This window comes from Oncorhynchus kisutch, linkage group LG13 (assembly GCF_002021735.2).
Source record: "Oncorhynchus kisutch isolate 150728-3 linkage group LG13, Okis_V2, whole genome shotgun sequence".
Taxonomy (NCBI): Eukaryota; Metazoa; Chordata; class Actinopteri; order Salmoniformes; family Salmonidae; genus Oncorhynchus; species Oncorhynchus kisutch.
The window spans coordinates 77,186,463-77,207,332 of record NC_034186.2 but is presented as its reverse complement, the minus strand read 5'-3'; the positions used below and the strand labels follow the sequence as shown (position 1 = coordinate 77,207,332).

The following is a 20,870-nucleotide window of genomic DNA, read 5'->3' as shown; positions in this document are numbered from 1 at the left end:
TTTTTCCAACAGATATTATCAATAAATCCATTCCAATAAGGCATGACATAAGGTATAGATACAACATCCTGCTGAAACAAGGATCGTATCGCTCTGTTGTTGAATGGATCAAACGAGAAACAAATCTTTCCTACTGATGAGTCAACAGGGTCATTAGAAGGTAGGCTCTGAGGGTCAGGTCTTGACACGTTCCTGAATAACATAGCAACACCTGAGGGAATGGCATCTAAAACAATTGCAATATCTTTAGGTGTTACAGGGACCTTGTAAAGTGATAAGAATTCTTTATAACTGAGTAAAAGACCATCTGCATTTACCAGTTGGCTCACCAATAGGATATAGGATAGGATAAATTGTGTTTGTAAATTAAGGACCATGACAAGAAAACCTGCCGATGAAAAGCAGAAAGTTTCACTGGAACTTTGTCAATATTATAATTGCAAAACAACATGAAGTTAAGGCCACCAACAGTAGAGAAGACATGATGAGGAATAAAATTCCAGATAGAAGTGGGTCTTCTTAGGAATTTTTTATCCAATTGATCTTAAAAGTATTATTTAAAGTAGTAAAGTCCAGAAAATTCAGTCCACCATTCTCATAAGTGTTCATTACAACAGTTTTCCTAATGTAATGGGTACGGTTTCTCCAAAGAAAGTTGAAAAGCATCTGGTCTATCTCCTTGCTTATTTTACTGTCAAGATATAAAGATAGAGCACCATATGTTAGTCTAGAGATACCTTCAGCCTTGGTTATTAGGACTCTACCTTTTAAAGATAAGACCCTCTGTAGCCATTGATTTAGCTTCTTCTGGGGTTTTTTCATAAGAGGGTTAAAATTTAGTAAGCCTCTAGACTTCTGATCCTTTGTAACGGTTATGCCTAAATATGTAAGTTCTTCTTTTACTGGAATATCATAATATGAAGGTGTCACACAATCTTTGACAGCTATGAGTTCACATTTATTAATGTTTAAGATATAGACCAGACGCTTTGGAAAAGGATTGTATCACATTGATCGATATGGGAATTTGGTTAGCGTCTTTCAGACAAAGTGTAGTATCGTCAGCCAGCTGGCTTATAATAATTTCTTTACCAGCTATGGCAATACCTTGTACAGGACTATTATTTAAAGAATTTGCAAGAAGTTGGGTGATTATTAAAAACAGGTATGGAGAGATAGGACAACTTTGCCTAATTCCTCTCTTTAACTCAAATCTAGGTGAGGTGCCATATTTCAATTTGATAGAGCTGTTACCATTTGCATAGAGAGTCTTAATAGCCTTACAGAAAAAATCCCCAAAGCCAAGTCTCTCAAGGGAGTGGAAGAGAAACTGCTGCTCTATTGTGTCAAATGCTTTATAAAAATCTAAAAAATAATATGAAGCTATCCTCAATTATTAGGTCTGAGTAGTCAAGTATGTCTAATATTAGTCTGACATTGTTAGAAATATGTCTGTTCCTCATGAAGCCAGACTGTGTTTCATCAATGATTGCATCCAGGACTTCTTTAATTATTTTTGCAAGTAGTAAGGCGGCATGCACTTAAACGATTGTTTGCGGACCGCCTTGACATAGAAGAAGACTCAGCTGAGTCACAGCGAGAAAGGGATTAGTTATAAATATCTTTGAATGAGTCCTTTAACTATCCCTACATTTAGACGTCTGTCAACATGGCTGACTCCCAGAAGCATCCGTTAATTGTATACCTCAGTAATCCTGCACCACCAGAGACCGCTTTAAAACCTACAATAATTCGATCAGCATCCAAGAAGCAGGACAACAAGTCCCGTGGACAGACCAGAGTAAATTTAAGTGTTTCATTTTAATGATGGCGCGTAAAATTCTCTCTCCCCTCCTACTCGTGAACGAGCACACACATCTTCATTGCTGCGACTTGCTAGTTGAGGTTTCTGCTCTTCACTCCGTTGTCAGTTTAGCCTGCATTTCACTGATCCCAGTAGCATTTATTTGATTTTTGTCCTTCAAAGCAGCTGTCAATGTTCACGTTAGGCTGCGTTTTTATTTTATGGCGGTTTGATCGCGGGGGAGGCACTAGTAATATCTGCACTTTTCGGTTTGGTTATTTGTTTTAAGTGTATTAGTCTGTAAAGAAATATTGGGAAAGAAAGCTTGGGGCCTTGGGTCTGAACCTGTGCAACTGGGTCCTAGACTTCCTGATGGGCTGCCCTCAAGTGGTGAAGGTAGATCAAAGCTGGGACCAAGAGACTGAAAAGCAGCTTCTGTCTCAAGGCCATCAGACTGTTAAATAGCCATCACTAGCACCTTAAAGGCTGCTGCCCTATATTCAGACTTGAAATCACTGGCCACTTTAATACTTGGAACAATAGTCACTTTAATAAATGTTTACATATTTTGCCCTACTCATCTCATATACCGTATTCTATTCTACTGTATTAGTCTATGCCGCTCTGACATTGCTCATCCAAATATTTATATATTCTTAATTCCATTCCTAAATTTGTGTGTATTGTTGTGAAATTGATAGATATTACTTGTTAGATATTACTTCACTGTTGGAGCTAGACCCGCAATAACATCTGCTAAACATGTGTATGTGACCAATACAATTTGATTTGACTACTTTTAACCATTTACATAGACATTTTAACAAAAACACATTATCTGGAAGAACTGTGCAGATGCAAAGTGTGGTAACAGAACTTCGGTAAAAATCTCCCTCAGTTTTTTGTCCACTTTAAAAAATACCTCTTAAATATCTGTTCCGAATTAAGAACATAATGGGGTGTCAACTATGACATGACACGTTGACTTATTGAACTACAGTATGTGAAGTGGATTTACACTGAGTAACATAATAAGGTAACAGAATTTCATCAGGTCCCTGATATGGATATTGTCCTTCTATTCATGGTGATGTATCCTAAATGGGTACTCAAATGGTATAAATATACAATAGCCTACTTAGTATATTTGGGTATTGTTCTACACACTGGCTTATTTTTAGTGAGCTCTGCCCCAAACAAGACATTTGGTTGCTTTGCTTCAAAACAAGACCAAATCTGAATCAATCATAGACATCAATGTTTCACAAGTTTGGACATTAAAGTACATCACAGTAGAATACAATACATGAAGCTACTTAATGCTAGTGTTCTCTACTCTGTACTGTACAAACTTGTGAACCCAACTGTGGTGTGGTGTCACATTTTTTCCCCAATCCCTAGTAAACACAGCTGATTTAAATTAATTGCATTCTAAACTGAAGATCATGATTAGTTGATTATTGGAGTGTGTGTGTGTGTGTGTGTGTGTGTGAGAGAGAGAGAGAGAGAGAGCTGGGGCAAAAGTGTACCACCAATCAGGCCCCTCTGAGGACTGGAGTTACCCATCCCTGATGGAGTGTCTGCAGATAGAAGGAAGAATTGCAAAGGAATAAAGGGTTGTTACTGTGGAGGAGAACATGAGGCGACATCCTTGGAATGCCCAAATAGGGTGAAAGAGATGGAGGTGGACAAAATTCAGGGCAGTTCAGTCTGTCTCTTATGCAGAGGCAGTAAGCAGAGCAGAAGGCCCCATGGTATTGAACAACAGGGGAGCTATACAGCAACATGCACCAAGGCATGCGTGCGTGTCACCAGCTGGATCCAGAAATTCTTCAAGTGAAGAACGGCACTGTGCAAGTAGGCCACACATGCTCACAGAACGGGACTGTGAGTGCTTAAGCGCGTAAAAATAGTCTGTCCTCTGCAGCACTCACTACCAAGTTCCAAACTGCCTCTGGAAGCAATGTCAGCACAATTACTGTTCATCGGGATCTTCATGAAATGGGTTTCTGTGGCCGAGCAGCCGCACAGAAGCCTAAGATCACCATGCGCAATGTCATACGCAGGCAAGAGTGGTGTAAAGCTCGCCGCCATTGGACTCTGGAGCAGTGGAAACGCCTTCTCTAGAGTGATGAATCACGCTTCACCATCTGGCAGTCCGACAGATGAATCTCAATCGCTGGTTGAAAACTGTTTTCTGCCCCTCCCAAAAGATAGAATTTGTAGATAATTGGCCCTCTTTCTGGGACTCACCCACAAACAGGACCAAGCCTGCTGCTGAGGAGTGACGGACTCCATCCTAGCTGGAGGGGTGCTCTCATCTTATCTACCAACATAGACAGGGCTCTAACTCCTCTAGCTCCACAATGAAATAGGGTGCAGGCCAGGCAGCAGGCTGTTAGCCAGCCTGCCAGCATAGTGGAGTCTGCCACTAGCACAGTCAGTGTAGTCAGCTCAGCTATCACCATTGAGACCGTGTCTGTGCCTCGAACCTAGGTTGGGCAAAACTAAACATGGCGGTGTTCGCCTTAGCAATCTCACTAGGATAAAGACACCTCCATTCCTGTCATTATTGAAAGAGATCATGATACCTCACATCTCAAAATAGGGCTACTTAATGTTAGATCCCTTACTTCAAAGGCAATTATAGTCAGTTAACTAATCACTGATCATAATCTTGATGCGATTGGCCTGACTGAAACATGGCTTAAGCCTGATGAATTTACTGTGTTAAATGAGGCCTCACCTCCTGGCTACACTAGTGACCATATCCCCCGTGTATCCCGCAAAGGCGGAGGTGTTGCTAACATTTACGATAGCAAATTTCAATTTACAATTTACTTTTGAGCTTCTAGTCATGAAATCTATGCAGCCTATTCAATCACTTTTTATAGCTACTGTTTACAGGGCTCGTGGGCAATATGCAGCATTCCCCATTGAGTTCCCTGAGTCCTATCGGACCTTGTAGTCATAGCATAATATTCTAATCTTTGGTGACTTTAACTTCTTGGATATAGGGGGCGCTCTTTTAATTTATGGATTAAAAAAATTGCCCGTTTTAAGCGCAATATTTTGTCACGGAAAGATGCTCGACTATGCATATAATTGGCAGATTTGGAAAGAAAACACTCTAACGTTTCCAAAACTGCAAAGATATTATCTGTGAGTGCCACAGAACTCATGCTACAGGCGAAACCAAGATGAAACTTCAACCAGGAAATGGGCAGAATTTTTGAGGCTCTGTTTTCTATTGTCTCCTTATATGGCTGTGAATGCACCGGGAATGAGCCTGCCCTTTCTATCGTTTCTCCAAGGTGTCTGCAGCATTGTGACGTATTTGTAGGCATATCATTGGAAGATTGGCCATAAGAGACTACATTTACCAGGGGTCCGCCCGGTGTCCTTTGTCTAAATTGGTGCGTAATCTACAAGCTGCACGCAGTCATCCAGTGATTGAGAGGAGAGAGGAGGCTTTCAACGAACGATATATCATGAAGAGATATGTGAAAAACACCTTGAGGATTGATTCTAAACAACGTTTACCATGTTTCAGTCGATATTATGGAGTTAATTTGGAAAAAAGTTTGGCGTTTTGTTAACTGATTTTTCGGGTTTTTTTGGTAGCCAAAACGGAGACGGAGCGATTTATCCTAAACAAATAATCTTTCAGGAAAAACTGAGCATTTGCTATCTAACTGAGAGTCTCCTCATTGAAAACATCTGAAGTTCTTCAAAGGTAAATGATTTTATTTGAATGATTTTCTGGTTTTTGTGAAAATGTTGCCTGCTGATGCTAACGCTAAATGCTACGCTAGCTGTGCTAGTTAGCTGTTACACAAATGCTTGTTTTGCTATGGTTGAGAAACATATTTTGAAAATCTGAGAAGACAGGGTTGTTAACAAAAGGCTAAGCTTGAGAGCTAGCATATTAATTTCATTTCATTTGCGATTTTCATGAATAGTTAACGTTCTGGTAATGAGCTTGAGGCTGTATTCATGATCCCAGATTCCTTCCAGACTCCCTCTGTCTACCCATGGACGCCAGAGGACAAAAATCAGTTAACCACCTAACTGAGGAACTCAATTTAACCGTGCGCAATACCCTAGATGCAGTTGCACCCCTAAAAACTAAAAACATTTCTCATAAGAAACTATCTCCCTGGTACACAGAAAATAACCAAGCTCTGAAGCAAGCTTCCAGAAAATTGGAACGGAAATGGCGCCACACCTAACTGGAAGTCTTCCGACTAGCTTGGAAAGACAGTACCGTGCAGTACCGAAGAGCCCTTACTGCTGCTCGATCATCCTATTTTTCTAACTTAATTGAGGAAAATAAGAACAATCCGAAATTCCTTTTTGATACTATCGCAAAGCTAACTAAAAAGCAGCATTCCCCAAGAGAGGATGACTTTCACTTTAGCAGTGATAAATTCATGAGCTTCTTTGAGGAAAAGATTATGATTATTAGAAAGCAAATTACGGACTCCTCTTTAAATCTGTGTATTCCTTCAAAGCTCAGTTGTCCTGAGTCTGCACAACTCTCCCAGGACCTAGGATCAAGAAAGACGCTCAAGTGTTTTAGTAATATATCTCTTGACACAATGATGAAAATAATCATGGCCTCTAAACCTTCAAGCTGCATACTGGACCCTATTCCAACTAAACTACTGAAAGAGCTGCTTCCTGTGCTTGGCCCTCCTATGTTGAACATAATAAACGGCTCTCTATCCACCGGATGTGTACCAAACTCACTAAAAGTGGCAGTAATAAAGCCTCTTGAAAAAGCCAAACCTTGATCCAGAAAATATAAAATACTATTGGCCTATATCGAATCTTCCATTCCTCTCAAAAATTTTTGAAAAGGCTGTTGCGCAGCAACTTACTGCCTTCCTGAAGACAAACAATGTATACGAAATGCTTCAGTCTGGTTTTAGACCCCATCATAGCACTGAGACGGCACTTGTGAAGGTGGTAAATTACATTTTAATGGCATCGGACCGAGGCTCTGCATCTGTCCTCGTGCTCCTAGACCTTATTGCTGCTTTTGATACCATCGATCACCACATTCTTTTGGAGAGATTGGAAACCCAAATTGGTCTACACGGACAAGTTCTGGCCTGGTTTAGATCTTATCTGTCGGAAAGATATCAGTTTGTCTCTGTGAATGGTTTGTCCTCTGACAAATCAACTGTAAATTTCGGTGTTCCTCAAGGTTCCGTTTTAGGACCACTATTGTTTTCACTATATATTTTACCTCTTGGCGATGTTATTCGAAAACATAATGTTAACTTTCACTGCTATGCGGATGACACACAGCTGTACATTTCAATGAAACATGGTGAAGCCCCAAAATTGCCCTTGCTAGAAGCATGTGTTTCAGACATAAGGAAGTGGATGGCTGCAAACTTTCTACTTTTAAACTCGGACAAAACAGAGATGCTTGTTCTAGGTCCCAAGAAACAAAGAGATCTTCTGTTGAATCTGACAATTAATCTTAATGGTTGTACAGTCGTCTCAAATGGGGCTCTCTCATGCCGTCCCTGGAAGGGGTGCGTCACCTGAGTGGGTTGATTCACTGATGTGGTCATCCTGTCTGGGTTGGCGCCCCCCCTTGGGTTGTGCTATGGCGGAGATCTTAGTGGGCTATACTCGGCCCTGTCTCAGGATGGTAAGTTGGTGGTTGAAGATATCCCTCTAGTGGTGTGGGGGCTGTGCTTTGGCAAAGTGGGTGGGGTTATATCCTTCCTGTTTGGCCCTGTCCGGGGGTGTCCTCGGATGGGGCCACAGTGTCTCCTGACCCCTCCTGTCTCAGCCTCCAGTATTTATGCTGCAGTAGTTTATGTGTCGGGGGGCTAGGGACAGTTTGTTATTTCTGGAGTACTTCTCCTGTCGTATTCGGTGTCCTGTGTGAATCTAAGTGTGCGTTCTCTAATTCTCTCCTTCTCTCTTTCTTTCTCTCTCTCGGAGGACCTGAGCCCTAGGACCATGCCCCAGGATTACCTGACATGATGACTCCTTGCTGTCCCCAGTCCACCTGGTCGTGCTGCTGCTCCAGTTTCAACTGTTCTGCCTTCTTATTATTCGAACATGCTGGTCATTTATGAACATTTGAACATCTTGGCCATGTTCTGTTATAATCTCCACCCGGCACAGCCAGAAGAGGACTGGCCACCCCACATAGCCTGGTTCCTCTCTAGGTTTCTTCCTAGATTTTGGCCTTTCTAGGGAGTTTTTCCTAGCCACTGTGCTTCTACACCTGCATTGCTTGCTGTTTGGGGTTTTAGGCTGGGTTTCTGTACAGCACTTTGAGATATCAGCTGATGTACGAAGGGCTATATAAATACATTTGATTTGATTTGATTTTGAAGATCATCACTGGAAACAAACTATTTTCCATAAAATATGGCAGAATGTTCTAACTAGTTTTTATTGGGAAGCAGAGCATTTATTTGAACAAAAATAGTCACAATCATTCTCATTACTCCAAATAATTTACTTATGTCACTTTTGTTTTGATCCGACGTCGCAGTCCGCCATGTGTTTTTTTCACAGTGGAGAGAACAGCATACATGGAGAAGCCTGGCATGCTGTCTCCTGACCGGTAATGCATAAGCCTCAACTTTCAGTCATTCTAGCTAACTACCATATTCTACTGTAAAGTTACCATTCAGGAGCTGAAGAGTTATGTTGATTTAGCATGTCTACTTTTGGACAGGTAAAGTTGGTTCTGCAGGCTTCATTGAAATATAAATTGGCCTACTCAAAAGACAAGACATTTGCAAACATTGATCGATTCATAACAATGTTATTTGTTTATAGGTTAAAGGCTGTGGATCCGAAGGTAACCACCCTCGTTTCGGCACTCCCCTTTGGCCTCTTCCCCAGAGCTGAGGATCCAAATCACGTTTGGCACGTTTCGTTATTTTAAAAAATAAATATAGGTTTTATAGATATTGAGTTATGTACAATGTTGTTTTGAATGATGTACTGGGAGCGAATTTTAGAGCTGATGGTGTCTACTTGCATAGGCCTGCCTGTGTTTTATTTCAAAGCACATTTTGGCACAACGCTGTTGAGTTTTGGCGGCAGGAGAGAAATGCGACCATTCGCACAATCATCCTAAAATCTCATCCTAAAATCCTAAAATCTCATTAATGCGGTGGTGTTTTGTCTTACAGTAACGTTATGCTATTATATTTGGTTAAGTACAATCCCATAACTATGTGATCTTGCAGACATTGCTTAAGCTTTGATCTAACTTTATTAAACAAGTAGCATTCGCCACACTCTTTAGCTAACGGAATTGCTGCAGAACCCTCTTCCCGACAGCTAAAGGTCCCGAAGCTTCTGTGCATGTGTGGGATTCTCTACTTTATGTACAGATTGTTTATGGTAGGGGCAGCCATGAGCTACTGACAAACGAAAGCAATTGCATTTTATCGATGGAAATTTGAATGCACTGAGATACCGTGTTGAATGAAGCAGGTAGCCTAGTGGTTAGAGCGTTGGACTAGTAACTGAAAGGTTGCAAGATCGAATCCCTGAGCTGACAAGGTAAAAATCTGTCCTTCTGCCTCTGAAAATAAGAATTTGTTCTTAACTGACTTGTCCTTGAATACCCCTGCCATAGGGGGTGGAAGGGAATAAGTAGGTATATGTGCTAGCCAAACAGGCCCTTAGGAGAGAGGTAGTGGATGTGGCGGTGCCAAAGGGAATGATTTGGACAGGCGGAACAGAGACGCCTAAAGGCAGGCATCTATTCTAAGTAAATAGGAAAGTCAGGGAGGAAGAGACAGGTGAGGCCATTTTTACAAGGCTAGGACACAGACGGCTGAATAAGTCATTACTATTTTATAGCCTTTATTTCACCAGGAAAAGCCCATTGAGACCCAGAGTCTCTTTTTCTAGTGAGACCTGGCCAAGAAGGCGGCAACAATCTATACATTACAGAATTAAAACATACAATTCAACAACATGATCCAGCCCAAAAAAAGCATTTGCAATATTAGGAAGGTGTCTGTGACGCCCACATGTAGCCATAGCTAAATCTCCCTATCCTTTGCACTTTAACATTAATTTGCACCAGACATTTAGTGTTCAATCAAATAATGACCACATGGTTTTCATTTCAAATATCAAAGATACACCTTTATTGAATTGTTGAATACACTAATTCTAAGTGCACACCCGTAGATGTATATTTGTAGCATCTTAATCTAATAATTATTGATGCGTTTTACCATTTGAGATTTTGCAGCACGTTTCTGGTGCCTTATCTGCAGCATTGTGGCCAGCTTGTTAGCCGGCCTGCTGCTAATTGGGTGTCGATTAACATATCATTTTAACTGGATTTCTCCAGTTTAACATGATATGCTAGCGTTTTTTATTTAAAACAAATTACGTTAATGATATTTATGCTTAAAATCATGTTTCTGCAAAAAATGTTGGGAATAGATCCTTGATTTTGTTAATGTGTATATTTGTAGCCTCCCTACCTCATATTTGGAACTGGCCATTCTCTTTTATATTCTGTGTGCTCAACTAACTCTTGGAGTTTCAAGTGTCAAATAAATCAGGAAATTGGACGTCATTGTGGCTGTGGCAGAAAAGGTTCTGGGCCTGAAAGACAGGAGAAGTACGGCCCTCCCAGGCTCTATGAGCCTGTGTAGGGATCACATTTTGACTGATTTTAACAGAAGAAATAGTGTTACTTTAGTTTTTGGTAGTTAGTATGACTATTTTCATCCAAAACGTTTTGGGGGGATACTTTACTACCCCGCACAGTAAGTGGCGGCAATACACCTTATAGGTTAGACTACAGCCACCCAAGTCATAGACTGTTCTCTCTGTTTCCACATGGCAAGCTGTGCCGGTGCATGAAGTCCGACACCAACAGGCTCCTGAATAGCTTCTATCCCCAAGCCATAAGACTGCTAAATAGCTAACTAAATGGCTAACAGACTGAGTTGACCCTTGTATTTGATTTCTGCACACTCAGAGGGCCCTACACACTCACTCCATTCACACACACACACACACACATAATATGCATATACATTTATACTGACTACTCACACCCGCTCACATACAATCATATGTGCTGCTGGGACTGTTTCTTATATCCCGATGCCTTGTCACCTTAACCCTATACACATCTACCTATCACTACAGTGTCCCTGCACCTTGTAAATATGCTACTGGAACTGCTTGCTTACTTTCTACCAGTGTTCTTATTGCTCATGTTTTTGTTCTACCTTGTTATATTCAGTATTACATTTGTTATTGACTACTGCATTGTTGGGGTTAGAGCTTGCAAGGAAGACATTTCATTGTGCATGTGACATTGAAACTAGTCTGCCAATAAACCTTGAAGAAGAAGTTGGCTCTGCTGTGTAGACCTCAGTTATACATTTATCTATGTTTGAGTATTCATTTACAGACCTTTTAAGTACTTTTTATGCACTATGGTTTTTGTCTTCTCTTTGTAAACAATTTCAAGTTTGGGAAAATAAACCCCCTAATATTTGCACCCTACTCAGTTGTCTCCCATTGCCTGCTTGGTCAATACAACATCCATCAGGAAGGTGGAAGTACTGCCAGTATTTTGAAACAAATTTTCACTCCCTCCGTTTTGGGACACTTGTGTAAATGTCGGAGGCGCGTGTGAACTCGCAAATGGAGGGGCGAGGGAAGGGGGTAATTTTGGATTCAGACAGTGTCCCAAGAGAAACAGGGCTAGCAGGTAGGATTTAGTTCCTTACTGTCTCTGGCCCACACTCCAGCACAGTAGGCGGCAATGCGCTGTTTGGATGACAATCTTCCTTAAACCCTACTGAAGAAAGGGGGCCCGGGAATACGTAAATATTAGGTCATTTCCGTGGTGGAAACAATGGTGGAACGCTGAGATTTGTAAGGAAAGCCAACGTTACACCATACCCTAGTACATTCGATTTAGTTTTAAATAGTGCCTCTATTGCGCCCAATCATGGCCAATAATAATATAATCTTTACACCCTTTTTACCACTGAAGAAGAAACCCGATCGAGATTCTGAGTGGAGAAAATTAAAGGACAAATCCAGAAATCGGATTAATATCGGAGAAGCTTTTACCAGATGGAGGAACCTCAAGGAGGAGAAATCTATGCCTACAGATGCCGAAGTGGCTTTGTTTTTGCTTGACAGGTAATTCGTTTTTTTTTCCTGCAGTCTACCAGTTTATCAGGGTTGCCAGGTCCACCTAAAATGTCCAAACCCAATGACTACTCAAATCCCCGCTCACAAGGCCAGAAAACGAAATAAAAAAATGTACGAGAGGAGGAAGTGGGACACTTCTTGCATTTTCCGTCTTTCGACATCTATCCAACATATAAACCCAACACATGTTACATTTCTGAAATCCTCAAGATGTTTCTAAAATCACACACACATTTTCTTTGTTGATATTTTAACAGGATGCATGACACACCCATTTTGTCTACACGGAGTCAAATAAAAATGTTTCTCGCATTTGATAGCCTGGACAGCAGTTTAGATAAACTGCGACACCATTATTATGGTCCTAATTGTACCCCAATGACAACATTTTGTGTGATTAGGAAACAAGTGTAGATTCCAGAAATGCATCATGTGTCGGGCTATTAGCCCATTGGGGTACAATTAATGCAAAAAGTTTCCCACTTGATCTGAATACACTCAATTAACAATACTACTACAATGTTTTTTACAGGATTTAGTACTACAATAACCAGAGCCATACCTAACCAGTACAGGAGGTCCATAATGTAAACTTGATATCTTTCCTCCATTGGAAAAGCCTATAAGACTGTCCCACTTTAGCTACTCCATGCTGTCCCACTTTTGCTACTCCATACTGTCCCACTTTAGCTACTCCATGCCGTCCTACTTTAGCTACTCCATGCCGTCCTACTTTAGCTACTCCATGCCGTCCTACTTTAGCTACTCCATGCCGTCCTACTTTAGCTAGCTATGGTTGGTAAAGCGGGACAATAACAAAAGACTGAATTACAAAATCGAAACATAATATTTGCAACTTCTTTATGAATTTTCATGCAGTACTACATAATATGCACATTTAAATCAACATTTGGCACAGTGCGATATTTTGCAATTTTATAACATCAAAACAGAAAGAAAGCTATGTCACTGTTTTGCAGGGTGAGCTTCCTGTTTGAAGCTTGCTCTGCCCCCCTCTGTCACACCAATAAAGTGATGTGATTTTGATCGTGTAGTTTCTCTGCAAGGGCGTAACAATAGTTTAGATTTTCACATGTCAGACCAAGAAATAAATGCGTAAGAATTAAGCTGTGCCAGTTTATATGATGTTCCACTCTTTCCGAATTCACCCTTTAGGCTAAACGCCAGTCATGCTTGACAAGTATAATGTAGGATAATTAACGTCTAAAGGCTTGATTCTGTTGACATACTCGAGGCACGGTTCGGTCAGATCAAATAGTCACAAGCTGAGAGAAAGGCTAGTACCTGTTGTGCACATTTGCGCATAGCCCACATAGCCTACATAGCCTACTGCTGTGGGCGCATTGCTGCGCGTAACATGTGAAGAAATATGTTTAGCAACATTTTCAGATAAATGTTCTGATCGGTTGCTTTAGCCTCATTGCTTAATGTGTATGTATATATATATATATAACAGTAGTTGTATGAATTAATATATATATATTTTATGTACAGTAGATGTATGAATATTGGATCTATTGTCCCAGAACCAGGCGTGGACCTAGCCTCAGCGCAGAGGGGGCGGGCGCTTTCAAGGGGTCCTTCTAACCAAATCATAAAAGTATATCAGCTATCATAAACACAAATTGGCCATCATCACATAGAGCCATGCAAGCCTATTTCCAATAAAACATACAGATAGTGTCACTTTGCCAGACACCAAAAAAAAAAAAAGTGTCAGTCTGCGGTGAATCGCAATACAATGTTTCAGCACCAAGTTCAGCACACGTCGCTCTACAAACCACAGTGGTCGGGAGAGCTCCGCAGGTGGTCAGCACCATGGACAGCACACGTCGCTCTACAAAGCACAGTGGTCGGGAGAGCTCCGCAGGTGGTCAGCACCATGGACAGCACACATCGCTCTACAAAGCGCAGTGGTCGGGAGAGCTCCGCAGGTGGTCAGCACCATGGACAGCACACGTCGCTCTACAAAGCGCAGTGGTCGGGAGAGCTCCGCAGGTGGTCAGCCCCAAGGACAGCAGCACCAAAGCGGCGAGTCATCAAAACCATTCATCGCAACGCATGAAGCTCTCGTTTAGCAGACATAGGCCTACTTTCAAAGATAAAGTAGACAATGAGATCACAACTACAAAATAGGCACATCGTAAGCAACACAAGGCAGGCAGTGTCACACACGCACACGGTATATATGCAATAGGTGTCAAGAGTTGATGAGCAAGAGGGCCTGTAATAACATGTCAACTGCTTTCATCTTAACCAAAGACCAATAAAAAATGATGTTTCACTCACCAGGTTGTCACTGCTCAGCCAAAATACCCATGTTGTAGTCTGATGTAATCTAGTCAATTTTGTTAAATTCCATAATCATTCGTTCAATATAACTAAATAATAATCCCAACACTTGAACAAACTATTTACAAACCAGGGTCCCGTTTTTAAAATGTCATCCTCCTCTCCTTCATGTTGGTAAATTTGCCAATCAAGTTGTCAGTGTCTACAGTGCCTTGCCTTATTCCACATTTTGCCTGAATTAAATATATATTAATAATAACCCTGAATTCAAAATTGATTAAATAGATATTTTCCCTCACCCATCTACACACAATCCCCCACAATCAAAGTGAAAACATGTTTTATTTTTTTTTTGCAAAAAAAAAAAAATGAATTACAGAAATATATAATTTGCATACCCCTGAGACAATACTTTATAGAAGCACCTTTGGCAGCGATTACAGCTGTGAGTCTTTCTGGGTAAGTTTAAGAGCTTTCCACACCTTTTATTGTGCAACATTTGCTCACTATTCTTTTCAAACCTCTTCAAGCTCTGTCAAATTGATTGATCATTGCTTAGACAACCATTTTCAGGTCTTGCCATAGATGTTCAAGTAGATTTAAGTCAACTGTAATTCGGTCACTCAGGAACATTCACTGTCTTCTTGGTAAGCAACCCCAGTGTAGATTTTGCCTTGTGTTTTAGGTTATTGTCCTGCTCAAAGGTGATTTCATCTCCCAGTTTCTGGTGAAAAGCAGACTGAACCACGTTTTCCTCTAGGATTTTGCTGTGGACACTATTCCGTATCTTTTTTTTATCATGAAAAACTCCCCAGTCCTTAATGATTACAAGCATACCCATAACATGATGCAGCCACCACTATACTTGAAAATATGGAATGTTTGTAGTATTTGCCCCAAACATAACTTTGTATTCAAGACAAAAAGTTAATTGCTTTGCCACATTTGTGGTAATATTCCTTTAGTGCCTTTTTGCAAACAGGATGCATGTTTTGGAATATTTTTTTATTCTGTACAGGCTTCCTTCCTTCCACTCTGTCAATTAGGTTCGTTTTGTGGAGTAACTACAATGTTGTTGATCCATCCTCAGTTAATAACTTTACCATGCTCAGAGGGATATTCATTGTAATTTGTAAACATTTCGAAAACATAATTCCACTTTGACATTATGGAGAATTGTGTGTAGGCCATCTAAATGTAATCAATTTTAAATTCAGGCTGTAACACAACTGAATGTGGAAAACTCAAGGGGTGTGAATACTTTCTTAATCACTATGTCCCACTCAGTATAAAGCAATGCGAGGTTGGATAGTCTGGCCTTATTCATGTATGCACACAAATATCGCTTGATGATTTTCACAGGCAGCTGAAACTTTGCTTGGCACTGCTGATGGCACTGGCAATACTGATGGCACTGCTGATGGGAAGGATGTACGTCTTCTTTAGTAAACTGTTCCAAAACACCAACATTAATTTAAACTCAAATGTGCTCATCTTTGAGAGCAGGTCATCAGCTGTAGAGGCAGTATTTGGTGTAGTATGGTTATGGTGATTTATTCAGAGCAGAGTTCAAGGATTGCATGCAGGCTCTGTATAATCACTTCTGTGGCCTGTTTCCTGGAGGCCCACCTTGTGGCCAGTAGGCTCTTCAGCTTGAGAGCAGCGAGAGATTCAGCTGCATGTTTTCCTGTTCCTTCTTCAGTATTTTAAACCTTGGAAGGCTAGAAGTCAGAAAGTAGTACAGGGTCTCCAGTGCACCCCAAAATAATTTAGCTCTACACAAGGAGCAATGAGCATCCATTAGAAATAAATGTATGGTGTGTGCGAAGTAGTGCACGTACACATCCTTATTCGAACAGTTTCTTAGGCTTCCGTGTCTACAGTGTCTCATGGGGGACAAACATCATTAACCAAACGTAGAATCGGTCAGGAAACACAACTCCAAGACTGAAATTTTGTTTTTTTTAATAAGCAGCAGAAAAATAACCAATCTGTGTTCAGTGGCACTTTAATACATTGGAGGTGCCAGAGGCATTTTTATTTAGACCTTTTTTGGAAGTACATACCGACCAATAAGGGGACTCCTATTGAAATGTTTCATCAACGCATGTTCCTAGAAGATACAATTGCTAATGAGTATGAATTGGCAAGAGCCGATAGTGGCAGGAAATCACCCGCTCTTTTTTTTTTTTGACCCAGGTTAGCTGCCCCCCCTCCACAACCTGCTGCCCCCCCTCCCTCCCCAGAAGATATCATTGTGAACATCGACTGCCTGCTACAGCTGTTTCAGCGGTGTGAGAAGTGCAGGCGTGAGAGTGTGATCCAGACGCAGGGAGACAGGACATGCCTCTCTGTGACCCAACACTGCCAGAGCTGCAACCACCGCAGGACATGGGCAAGCAACGCATCTAATGTCCAGACAATGCACAGAGGAAATGGGGACGAGCCACAGAATATTCAGGTGGGTATTTAAGGATTAACAGTTGATATTGTGAGGTAACTAACTTCAGTTGTTTGTATTCTGTGGTATCTCTAGTTATTTCTTTTTTTTTATACAGAACTGTCACTCCAATAATACTGGTGTTTTCCTTCGCTAAGTAGGTTGACATACAGGTGGCCCTGCCATCTGAGGACACAGATGGAGCCTTGCCGTCTGAGAACCGAGATGGGGACTTGCCATCGGAGGACAGAGATGAGGCTCTGGATCTGACTGGCTCTTTGGAGATGGAGGTGACTGTAGACCAGCCACCAAGACCAGGAGGAAGTGGCATGTCCCTGGTGAGGGGGGAAAATGAGGGGAACAAAGGAACAGAGAAGAGAAAGAAAGTGACTAAGGTGGTGTTGGACAGTGAGATGGACTGTGTACGAAGCCAGGAGGACAATGGCCTGTCCTCACAGGAGAATGAGGAAGGAGAGGAGAGAAAGGGAAAGTTCCTAGGTGGTGAACAACAGGAGAATGGTGCTGAGCAGCGGGCCTCTATTGAGGTGACAATATACTCTATAGAGCCTGAGGACTCTGAAAGCCCAACCTCTCAGATAGACAGAGGAGAGAAGACGGAGGTCGCTGCAGATGGGTGTGAGGGGGAGGGTGATGTGTGTGAGATGGAGGGTGAAGAGACAGATGAGGAAGATAGACGGACAGAGAGTGACTCTGAATTTGACCCAGAAGCTGAGGAAGAGGGACTGAGAGAGAGTGACTCTGAATTTGACCCAGAAGAGGAGAAACCAACGAGTAGTAGAGGGAGAGGAAGGGGGAAAAGGGGAAGGGGGAAAGGGAGAAGCAGAGGAAGGCAATTGCAGCAGGCTGCAGGAGAGACTGGTTTGGATGAGTCTGCTGAAGTCTCTGATGGATCACCTTCATCATCACCCCAGAGAGACCAGCGGGACCAGGAGTCGTTCAGCGGTGCTGCTGGAGAACTGGACTCCGGGGATCTTGTCAGCATCCGGCAGAAATTCAAATACTCTAAAAAACACCACATGGTCCTCTGTCCTGAATGTGGCATCATGTACACCACCAGGCTGAAACACCATAAGTGTGAACACAAGTTCATGGTCCGCTGTCCAGACTGTGGGCAGGGTTGTGCGAGTGAACTGGGCCTCAAGCAGCACCGGAGGCTACACCGTCAGGACCTTAAGTTTCCCTGTAAGTTCTGCCTCCAATCCTTCAGGACGCGGCCGGACAAGCTGACCCACGAGAAGACCCACAGATTCAAAAGATTAAAAGGTCACAGATGCTACAGCTGCTCAGAGTGCCCACTGAGCTTTGACAACATCCTCATACGGAATCGCCATCTCAGAGAGCACGAGTCCAAGAGACACATCTGTCACACATGTTACAAGGAATTCAACAAAGGTCACCTCCTGGAGAGGCACGCACTGTCCCACAGTGACGACAAGCCCTTCAAGTGCCAGGTCTGGAGGGAGGGGCCGGGTTTCAATTACATTCAACTGAAGTGTCAGTTTCAATTACTTATTTTGAAGAGGGCTATTTACTGTAAATCAAATAAAAACGTTACATTTTTATTTAAATCCGAAGTATTGTATTTACATGGTCCATGTTGCCCTTCCCTGTGTGTCAGGTGTGCCAGCGGGCCTTTGCCCAGCTCAGCCAGCTGAAGTCCCACCTGCGCGTCCACACTGGGGAGAGGCCCTTCCAATGCCAGCGCTGCGACAAGAGCTTCAACCACAACGTCAGCCTCAAGAACCACGTCAGACGCTACCACAGCCCAGACTCAGGGCTGGACCCTGATGGAGGCACAGAAGTTGGGGGACAGGGGGGGAGGAGGGAAACAGATGGCAGGACTGGGCAGGAGGGAGGGGAGGTGAGATCGAGGAAGCCTCTGCCGCAGGTAGAGCTTACCTTTATGACTGAGTGGGAGATGTGGGCAGGAGGAGAGGGAGCAAAAAGAGTGGAGGAGAAACCGAGGAAGAGGAAACGCCAGTGCAATGATCCTGTATTCATTAGTGCACACTGTAGCAAAACATTTTTGTAACCAAAAATGAAAACAAGTGTTTGTTATTGGACAAGTTCAGGTACTGCCTCTCCATTTTGGCCCGTTTGCTTCTGATTTGTTCTTAGTGAATTACTTTTTTAAAAATTGAACCTTTATTTAACTAGGCAAGTCAGTTAAGAACAAATTCTTATTTACAATGACGGCCTACCCCAGCCAAACTAACGACACTGTGGGACTCCCAATTGTGATACAGCCTGGAATCGAACCAGGGTCTGTAGTGATGCCTCTAGCACTGAGATGCAGTGCCTTAGACCGTTGCTTCACTCGGGAGTCCCAAGACTAAGAGCAGGAAACATCTCCTGGCACTAGAATTTGTTATCCTCATGTTCTGTCTTTGAACTTAGAACTATTTTGGATTCCCAGAACCTGATTGAAGAATCTAAAATATATTTAGATTTGTTAAACTCTATTTTGGTTACTGCATGATTCCATATGTGTTATTTAATAGTTTTGATGTCTACACTATTCTACAATGTAGAAAATAGTGCAAATAAAGAAAAACCCTTGAATTAGTAGTTGTGTCCCAACTTCTGAATGGTAGTGTACAGTATCAGTCAGAAGTTTGGACACACCTACACAGTTATGGTTCAACACATTGCACATTAAATGTGTAACGTTGCCCTAAAGTTATTTTTCTGTACTCTATATGGTGTCATGATCACCACTGATCACACCTAGTTTCTGTAATGTTTCATATACGTTAATAGCAGGTAATGCACCAGGATCTAGTTTTGAATGCACCAGTATCAGATTTTTCAACCCAGGTACTAGCAACATATGGGCCTCGAAAGTACTGCGCCCCAGCTTAACACATTAATCATTATTAAATATCATATTCCATTCATGTAAAGCTAAAAATATATATAAGAGAAGTCTCAGTCGGAGTTAGATAACCATGGAAGAATGAATAAGCAAAGTCGGGTAAAGTATAAAAAGATCACCATTTAACACATGCACAGTGTCTTTTCCGGGCCTTGGCAGTCAGATTACTGGGGAAATGTGACGAGCAGTGCTACATACAGTGGGGCAAAAAAATATTTTGTCAGCCACCAATTGTGCAATAACAAAAGTTTATCTCAATACTTTGTTATATACCCTTTGTTGGCAATGACAGAGGTCAAACGCTTTCTGTAAGTCTTCACAAGGTTTCCACACACTGTTGCTGGTATTTTGGCCCATTCCTCCATGCAGATCTCCTCTAGAGCAGTGATGTTTTGGGGCTGTTGTTGGGCAACACGGACTTTCAACTCCCTCCAAAGATTTTCTATGGGGTTGAGATCTGGAGACTGGCTAGGCCACTCCAGGACTTTGAAATGCTTCTTACAAAGCCACCCCTTCGTTGCCCGGGCGGTGTGTTTGGGATCATTATCATGCTGAAAGACCCAGCCACATTTAATCTTTAATGCCCTTGCTGATGGAAGGAGGTTTTCACTCAAAATCTCACGATACATGGCCCCATTCATTCTTTCCTTTACACGGATCAGTCGTCCTGGTCCCTTTGTAGAAAAACAGCCCCAAAGCATGATGTTTCCACCCCCATGCTTCACAGTAGGTATGGCGTTCTTTGGATGCAACTCAGCATTCTTTGTCCTCCAAACACGACGAGTTGAGTTTTTACCAAAAAGTTCTATTTTGGTTTCATCTGACCATATGACATTCTCCCAATCTTCTTCTGGATCATCCAAATGCTCTCTAGCAAACTTCAGACGGGCCTGGACATGTACTGGCTTAAGTAGGGGGACACGTCTGGCACTGCAGGATTTGAGTCTCTGGCTTGTTACTGATGGTAGGCTTTGTTACTTTGGTCCCAGTACTCTGCAGGTCATTCACTAGGTCCCCCCCGTGTGGTTCTGGGATTTTTGCTCACCGTTCTTGTGATAATTTTGACCCCACGGGGTGAGATCTTGCGTGGAACCCCAGATCGAGGGAGATTATCAGTGGTCTTGTATGTCTTCCATTTCCTAATAATTGCTCCCACAGTTGATTTCTTCAAACCAAGCTGCTTACCTATTGCAGATTCAGTCTTCCCAGCCTGGTGCAGGTCT

At 42.1% G+C, this 20,870-nt stretch overlaps 2 protein-coding genes and 1 long non-coding RNA gene across 3 annotated transcripts in view; 2 read left to right on the top strand and 1 right to left on the bottom strand.

Annotated features, from left to right (window-relative positions):
• Window positions 1-20,870, bottom strand: part of LOC109905709 (ribonuclease P protein subunit p38) — a 47,169-nt gene that overhangs the window by 15,438 nt on the left and 10,861 nt on the right. The window lies entirely within an intron of this gene.
• Window positions 7,772-10,389, top strand: LOC116353159 (uncharacterized). The gene is made up of 2 exons (XR_004202544.1): window positions 7,772-8,405; window positions 8,624-10,389. It is a non-coding gene; the product is annotated as an uncharacterized LOC116353159 (long non-coding RNA).
• On the top strand, window positions 11,595-19,763 carry LOC109905723 (zinc finger protein 497-like). Its single transcript, XM_020503262.2, has 4 exons — window positions 11,595-11,986; window positions 16,511-16,772; window positions 16,913-18,223; window positions 18,391-19,763. Exons 1-4 carry the CDS (start codon window positions 11,790-11,792, stop codon window positions 18,802-18,804), a joined length of 2,184 nt encoding a protein of 727 aa, XP_020358851.2. The 5' UTR covers window positions 11,595-11,789; the 3' UTR covers window positions 18,805-19,763.